This window comes from Mercenaria mercenaria, chromosome 9, assembly GCF_021730395.1.
Source record: "Mercenaria mercenaria strain notata chromosome 9, MADL_Memer_1, whole genome shotgun sequence".
Classification (NCBI taxonomy): Eukaryota; Metazoa; Mollusca; class Bivalvia; order Venerida; family Veneridae; genus Mercenaria; species Mercenaria mercenaria.
In genome coordinates this window covers 30673048-30681638 of record NC_069369.1, presented here as the reverse complement: position 1 = coordinate 30681638, position 8591 = coordinate 30673048, and the positions used below count along the sequence as shown (strand labels likewise).

Genomic DNA, 8591 nt, shown 5'->3' with positions numbered 1-8591 from the left:
TACTTAATTTTCTGTAAATTTATTAATTGTATCGTACGTCATAGCAGAAAACGCACCTCACAATTTTTTGTCCTGCTGAATTTCAGATAATGTAGTAATAGTTGGACGGAAATTAAGAAATTGTGCAAATGATACAAAAAGAAGATCACATATACATATAGGCCGGCACTTTCAAATTCAGTGCAAGAATATAATGTCTGGTCAGAAGTTGACACAATAGTACTAAAGCGCACATCGTACTTGCATTTTTCATATTTGTCATTGATTTATGGCTTTTTAAAAATGTTAAAAGTTTATGGTAATATAAGTGTAGTACTTTAGGTAAGCTTAAAAGACCATTTTGAAAACAGACTATAGTGCACAAGGTCTCTATTGTTAACAAGCCTGAAGCTGTTTAGAGTAAAGTGAGTTTTCAAATGTCCATTTATATTCACACTTTTAATTTAAAACTCATACCATATTTTCTTTTGATATTCTAGTTGCAGTCACATTTGATTTTTGAAAGACGCTAGATTGTCAATTATATTAGAAAATCCTAGAAAAATGCTTTGCCTGGCTGTTTTTGAAGTGTGCTCAGTACTACTGAAATATATAAGGCATGCATTTAGACGTGTTCTACGTAATATGAATGAACACATTTTTGTATTTATAGTATTTGTAGAAATTACAATTGAAATATGTTACACTCATAACAGAATAAATAACTTTGCTATACCTGTAATACATATTTCTGTCAGAAAAAAAATATATATACGGATGAGATATAGCTATCCATGTGTTCGTCCTGATATAATGACCAGCTTGCATTCAGTGCGACAGTTATTTATTTATAACAGGTTTGCTTTCAAATGACATACTAACCGTAAGATAAGAATGAAGAATCCAAATTTGATGTAATGGAAATATCTCATTGTCTGTTAACACTTATGCCTTTAGGAAATAAAGGTTAACAGTCACATCAACAGTTACAGCTGCATTGATTAAGAAGTCTGTAATCTTGATCCTGTTCAACCACTCATCTTATGAAGTCAAACAACAACCTAATTATGCCGTTTCAAATGCGAGCCTTCGAAACATTTTTTTCTATGTGCTAAATGTACATCAAAGGCCATGGTCATTGACTTTCATGGTCATGGGTTGCTTCACAGCTATAGATAGACTGTGTCCTTTATACCTTAAGTTTGTAACCATTCCGCCTTGTCTAAATATTTTTAAAAAAGAAATAGAATAGTCATATTTTTCCTTTCTACGAAGTATCTGACAAAAACATATCTAATTTCTGTATGTCTTACTTAATATGATTTAGCAATTTATGCTCAGATTTTATATGTTTTGTACATTGTATATAACTTTCGGGTGTAAATGGAATAGTAAAAGTTATTTGAGCAGCTATTTCCCTTCAATTTGATGTTGAAACAGCCTGAAATGGAAAATCTATTTTTTCTAAATAATTGACTTTGATGCCTTCTGTGGATCTAAGTGTTAAGAACATATTCACTTGCCAAAAACCCCCAAGTATAAAATACAACAAATATACGCGTTACAGATTAAGAAAGCTAAAAGCAAAAACAATAAAATACACATGAATAAAACTTATTATTTACAAGTGTATTGGTTAACATACGGACATGAATTTTCCCAGTATTTATACTTCCTAAGATTGAAGATAGTGATGAAGGCATAACATGAAACGCTTGAAAGGGGAAATTCAGCCACATGTATATTTAAATTTAAAAAAACATATGCGCCGTGCCATGAGAAAACCAACATAGTGGGTTTGCGACCAGCATGGATCCAGACCAGCCTGCGCATTCGCGCAGTCTGGTCAGGATCCATACTGTTCGCTTTTAAAGCCTATTGGAATTGCAGAAACTGTAAGCGAACAGCATGGATCCTGACCAGACTGCGCGGATGCTGGTTAGCAGACCCACTATGTTGGTTTTCTCATGGTACGGCTCATATTATAATGTTAATTTTATAAATTTATAAAGAAGTGGTCTTTCTCATGTACATTTGTAAACATTAAATAATTTGAGTGCAGAATTATTACGAGCGTGGTATAGGTTTAATGCGTCTATTTGAAATAACAAGACTTGAAGTGCAGCAGTGCTTAACCCTTAGCCCGCTAAATTTTTAAAATGGACTGGTCCATCATTCAATATGGGCAATATCATTTATTATTGGAATGGGTGTTCACTGAAAATTTACTGACTGAATAGCGAACAGTGTAGACCATGATCAGACTGCACGGATGTGCAGGCTGATCTTGGTCTGCACTGGTCGCAAAGGCAGAAACACTTGCCGCCAGCAGGCTAAGGGTTAATAATAAATCTACATCTTGTGTATATTTGTAGTTTTACTTCATGCGGTCATTTTGAAAAAGGCAAATGAGTAATAAGTATTGTTTGTTTTGAAGAATAGCTTTCTGAATGAATCCTAGGACTATATGATACGGCTAATGTTATTTTCAGTCACAAATTTTATAGACTATATTTGATATTTATAAAACTGTGAGAAAAAGTTCAGTAACAGTGCAATGCTCACGATTTACTTGAATATGTAAAAGAGCCTCCATAATATAGATTTATCTTACAAATATAGAGATATATGTATACCCTTTATGTCAGCCTTCATAATTAGATGTGTTACAACAGACTGTGTTGTCCACAATGGCTCTATATAGAGCGACCTATGAATTATACCGACAACTAAGTTGGAGCATTTGTGATATAAAATATTCATTTGTCCGCGTCTGTTTTCGTGTCACTATTTCATATAGGATATGAGCATACTAAAACTAATGAAATTGAAGGATTCTAAAACATAGAACAAAGCAAAAACAAAGTGACGTTATGTGAATGAGATATATTTGAAAGCTGCAATGTCAAATACGTTTTCAAATTCATCACACCGCAGTTATATTTTCAGCCAACAATGAATGACCCAGAATTATGAGTTTCTGAAATGACAAATGGTTAAGACATGATAACGGTACAAGAAAACCATGATGCATGCACGTTCCTCAAAATTCAGAAATGATTACTAGTCTTCGCTATGAGTGGTGTCTTATTTATTACTTTTGTTTTGATTTCATCAAAAAAGAATAGTGATAGCAAACGTCATGTATATTACGTAAAAAACATAAGGCGTGTTTCCGTTAGACAAATAAACGCCAAATTTGCCTTTATGACGTTTAAATGTTTAATTTGTATATGTTCATGTCTATCTATGATTTCGCTCAGTTGCCACAGGGTTGCTGATCTTAAGTTCGATCCCGAGCGAGGCGAAAAATATCTGTAGTAGCAGACACTCATTCTGAGTTCATTTGTAAACTTTTTACGTGGGGAAGTTATATGTCTTAATTTACCTGCAATACTGTTGAACATTGCTCGAAACCCACTGCAAGCAAATAGAAATACAAATAAACAAACGAAAGGAATCCTTACTGTATTCACAGATATATGCAGCTGTCATGTGTCCCGATTCGGTGGAGAGATTGTTTCCTCCACACTGAACATCATCCCAGAAGCCGGTTTGTAGCATTAACACACAGTCCTCGTGGGTGTGGTTTGCGCTCTGTCTGTGGTGCTGTATCCAGTTCGTATACACTACTTTCTCTCCTAAACAAATATACAAATATATACATTTAAAGAAAACAAAAATTAGCAAAGATAGATAGAAGATAGAACCATCAAAATTAAGAAATGAGCCATTTTCTATTACTTCTAACCTTTTAGTATAAGTCTGATTTGTAGACCTCTGATTTTCTGTGGAATACTTACTAGTTTATGGTTTAAAAATGACATTAGTTTTATACTGATATGAAGACGTTTCAGTTGAACGATCTTGCGTTATATATACAACAAATCAGTGGTGGATGTTTATATAGTACAATATTACAAACACATTAGATCTGTAGCAAGATCCTTCGGAAGCAAATAATGCAACTATGCAAAACCTTACCCTTCTCGGTATTGACTGAGCAGGTGTCGGAGAGATAATGCAAAGCGCTACATAAGTCACACCTCAATCGGAATTCTATTATACGATTACATTGAATGAGATCAATGATTTTAATACACCAGAAAAATGTTCGTACTGAGGCCATGTACAAAGTGATGTTTTAGGTCAACACATGGCGTTTTAAAAATGTTGAGAATTTAGGGTTTCTTTATTAAACCTGTTGTCCATTCAAATCGTTCTTCATGTTCCCTGTCGTGAAGTCCGATCCATACTCTGTGGTTATAACTATGTTGTAGTAATCGATGCAAATACGAGTTTTCATTGTCACTGTGTATGCTGACTAAATGCCCTCCTCTCTCTGTACAAAGCATATGCGCATGCGTCCAAGACACTCTGGTTTGACATACTTCATAACATGAATGACCACGCTGAGTCAGTAGGAATCCATTAGATTTTGCTCCTTGTACTACATATGACGGGCATTGGTGTACGTGACCTGTTTATTTCATATGCTATTTATTATGGAGGTCATTGCAACGAAAGGTTAGAATTTGTACAATTATGTTTACATAAATTGTAATTTGAATTTTACGTCGAATAAGTTTCCTTTGTGTTAAAATTTAAGCAGAAAAAGGTGCTAAAAGAGTATTGTTTAAAAAACAACATGTATTATAATTCAAAGTTTCAGAATAAACGAGTCTGTGAAAGGAAACTCGCATGTTTCAGATATATTTCAAATTATCAATGACATATGAGCCGAGCCATGAGAAAACCAACATAGTGGGTGTGCGACCAGCATGGATCCAGACCAGCCTGCGCATCCGCGCAGTCTGGTCAGGACCCATGCTGTTCGCTAACAGTTTCTTCTATTCCAATAGGCTTTAAAAGCGAACAGCATGGATCCTGACCAGACTGCGCGGATGCGCAGGCTGGTCTGGATCCATGCTGGTCGCAAAGCCACTATGTTGGTTTTCTCATGGCACGGCTCATATACTAAAATTGCTAAGAGAGAGAGAAAACCGTGTTCCTACATTTTATATATAAAATGCTACCTAAAAAAGCAGGTGATAAAGTTGTTTTGCCAGGTGTGACGTGTATAGAAGTGTTGCCACTCGGTGCCAAAGTTGGCAGCGAGAATGTGTAATTACTGGTCACAAACATTGTTAATGTTATCGGCAGTTCGGTAGGCTCTGAATAATAAAAGGCAAAACACATTATGTACATTGACTTATGTTGGCTCAGTTTTATTTTACACATGCTATTTACAAGACATAACGGGCAACGTTTACTTTAACTCTAAGAATAACTAGCTCCGCATTGCAAATGGCTTTTGCATTTTCTTGTAGCATTTATAGTCCATTCACGATATTGAGATGTCATACGGGTAGCCGTATAAGAAAATATAGAATTGATATTAAAATGTATTTTGTAAGTATATAGAGTGTAGTTTAGACCATTGTAAATTAGCCAAATGTAGGCGACGACTGCTCTAAATATATCGTTCACGATCGTGCAGTTTAACACAAAGAGAGCAAATCGTCTAATTTTCTTAGACATTTTCTGCAGAATTTTATTATAATAAAGTATAACTACCCGTACACTCTTATTGTTAGTAAATACCTGTGTCTTCAGAGGATGATCCGGTGCACTCTTCTAATACTACTTTGTCCTGCTCTTTAATGTATGCAGTCTGAAAAATTTACTTTTATATTTGAATATGTCAATGCTTACAAAATGTAAATCAAATACAAAATAATGAAAAATTTGATGGACTTAAATGTAAATATTCAAATGATTTTATCGTTGAATAAAATTATTCTTTGTTGTTCAGATACATCGGAATTATAACACGACGGCGTGGCTGTAATGATATGGGTCTGAACAATAATTAATAATTTCATGCGATAAAGTTCTGACATGTCTATGATGTATAAACAGTATTTTCTTAGGAAATAATGTATAGAAAAACAGTGTTTAAACGTTATGAATGCACGAAAATAGGTTATACGTTCGCGGAATAATTTCACGAACTCGTAGCCCGAGTGAATTATTCTCGAGACGTATAACCGATTTGAGTGTGTTAATATAAGTAAAACATGATCTTGCTATACATTATTTCGAATCTGGCACGCTCTTAATATAAAACAGTAGATAAAATATAGAAGCGCTCTTTCTTGACCCCAACAATAGTATCGGAGCAAATCAGAACAAATAATTATAGCGTTCTATTGCATTTTTGTCTTTGATAATTTAATCGGTTAACGACCGCTATATGTTTTATGTAAAAACTTGTTGTTGTTTTTTTTATTATTATAATTTCTTTTTTGTTTTAAAAAATCTTTAAAACAATGTTTACTTCTAAAACCATATAAAATGATTGAGTTCTATGCATTACCTCTTGATTGAATTGTATGGAAAACCATCCTTGATCAGTGTTGGACTCGTTTACAAATGCTTTACATTCATTCGGGTATAAATATCCAACTGGTGACTGGGCCTTAAAACATAATATTACAGACATTCTTGTTAAGTATTTCCTAGTGGTATTGCTTCTGGAATCTCTCTTATATAGCGGAGATCAAAGTAATCACTTTAATTTCAGAAAGTTTGTCGTGGCAGTCTAATTGTTAAAATGATCTAGGTGATGCCGCCATCTTGACAGAGTTCCGATTCCCCGGTTTCAAAATGAAACCTGTATAACAATAATTTGTTATGTCTAACAACATCCAGTAACATAATTTCATGGTATATGTTTTTTCTTCAAAGCATGTTTAATTAAATGTTCTTATTGATAGTGGTACTTGCATTTTTAACTTCTTTATTTAGAAAAGTTTGTATGATACATACCAGGTCAAACACTTGGAAATTCACGTCTGTATCCCTGTTACAAACACAAGTATAGGTGGCAGTCGCAGAAGCAAACGTCACAGTCCCAAAGGCTAAGAGGACAAGTACACTATTCATAGTGACCTGTCATACGAAAGCAATTACAAAATGAATATGTGCACATGCGACGTAAACGTTTAAAGATTTAGCACATGTAATATCTGCAAATGGTTAAAACAAATGCAACTGTTCATAATACTTAATAAAAAATTATACCATTTTTTTAAAAACACGGCAAATATGTTGCCTTCGTGACATTGGCGTAACAGTAATTTTGTCTTCGAATGCTTAAACAGTGTCATGAATATTAAGTATAATCTTCAAGTCCGCTCAGTGCAACCAAATTATGCTATAGTAATTTCCAAACGATGTATAATTTCATAGCACTGTAATTGCTTCTCCACATAGATGACCTAAGTGTTGTCAGTTTTCAATGATCTCACATTGCTATGACGTCACATAAAGACGGAACATACAACGATAACGATTTCAGGTTAGCTACAATTGTTTACATACATCACATCGTCAAATGAGTTACATGCGTTATACCGGACGTTACCAATAAACGCGTTCGCTGTAACGCCACGTTAGAACGTTTGGTAGCTAACTGACGACTTTGACATTTCCTAGATCAATAACTTGAACAAAATACAGCATTAGGATCAATAACAACAACGTGAAAGTGTAAGAAAATACACCTGTAGATATAAGACCTACATTGTAAATCGCGATTTTGTGTTTTCCATTTAAGTATAAAGTAAATGATTGTGTTTAAAGTACAACAGAAGACCTTCGGCCACCACACAATTCATTCCATACTTACAAATGTACATGTAAAGAAATGAACTGCGATTTCTTCTAAAGTATATAATCAACAAAATATAAATATTCTGCACCTTGTAAGTCAAGAAAACTACAACTGATTATTGTTGCCAGAATAATTTAGACTTCAAAACAATTTTAAGATAAAATATCTACTTGCCGCATACACCTATCTGTTGTTCCAAACTAAGCACAGGGTTAAATATAGCATTAAATTATCACGTTCTGACCGACAGTCAAGTTTAGTATGTCTCATTTTTAACCTATCAAAACTACGGTAATGCCGTCTGTAAGTAAACATAGTTCCCAACATTAACTGTACTTTTGTACTTTTAGTGAATGTATTCGGATCTCATATATTATATTATACCATGGGAAAATGAATATTCATAAGTAAATCGTCAACATAGGTTCCATTTTCGTCTCAGAATCTAAATGCATTTACTGCGATCAAACTATATAAATTTCCTATAAACTCTACTGTACCTTTTTAAATTTTTGTTTATTTTACTGTGGAATTCTATTTAGCATGGCTTCTTTTATCATGTTACAATCATTTACATAAGGCAAAGTCTGACCTACTTGTTCTTATCTTTATACCGATTATATTGGTTTATAACTGTTTTCTCAACTGGATAACTTTTTTTCCAAAAAAGAAGTGTTCCTTTTAGAACGCGAATTCATTACATCACATTCATTTTTCTTTGCGCCAATGTAAGGCCAGTATATCTTAAATGTGAAGCTTATTTAATTATAAATGATTATAGGATGAAAAACGAGAAGAACGTGCTATCGACATATTGTTGTAAATATCTAGACTTAAGGTGCCGAAACCACAGAAGTAATTAGGGATATGGGAAGAAAAGTTGTCATTTAATTATAGTTTTCATACCCGTATGAATGATTGCTGTTAACTCTTC

The 8591-nt window shown here is 33.8% G+C and overlaps 1 protein-coding gene across 4 annotated transcripts; it reads right to left on the bottom strand.

Moving 5' to 3' along the window:
* Window positions 1–2850: 2850 nt before the first annotated feature.
* LOC123546832 (aggrecan core protein-like) lies at window positions 2851–8179 on the bottom strand. 4 transcript variants are annotated; one of them, XM_045333431.2, is made up of 8 exons: window positions 8158–8179; window positions 6811–6933; window positions 6359–6460; window positions 5584–5653; window positions 5016–5153; window positions 4181–4459; window positions 3447–3620; window positions 2851–2959 (listed from the first exon to the last, which is right to left on the bottom strand). In XM_045333431.2, the coding sequence occupies exons 2-8, from the start codon at window positions 6925–6927 to the stop codon at window positions 2925–2927; spliced, it is 915 nt and encodes a 304-aa protein (XP_045189366.1). In that variant the 5' UTR covers window positions 6928–6933; window positions 8158–8179; the 3' UTR covers window positions 2851–2924. The 4 variants fall into 4 exon arrangements, with proteins under 4 accessions (XP_045189366.1, XP_045189363.1, XP_045189365.1 ...); XM_045333428.2 differs by lacking the exon at window positions 8158–8179 and adding an exon at window positions 7828–7879; XM_045333430.2 differs by lacking the exon at window positions 8158–8179 and adding an exon at window positions 7832–7876.
* Between the last annotated feature and the right edge of the window lie 412 nt (window positions 8180–8591).

What these genes read in the sequence shown, in the direction of transcription:
- LOC123546832 (XM_045333428.2), bottom strand. An exon ending in ATCATCCTCTGAAGACACAG is followed by an intron (nt 5,154 to 5,583) that starts GTATTTACTAAC and finishes TTTATTATTCAG; the next exon opens with AGCCTACCGAACTGCCGATA. An exon ending in TTTATCACCTGCTTTTTTAG is followed by an intron (nt 4,460 to 5,015) that starts GTAGCATTTTAT and finishes TGAAATAAACAG; the next exon opens with GTCACGTACACCAATGCCCG.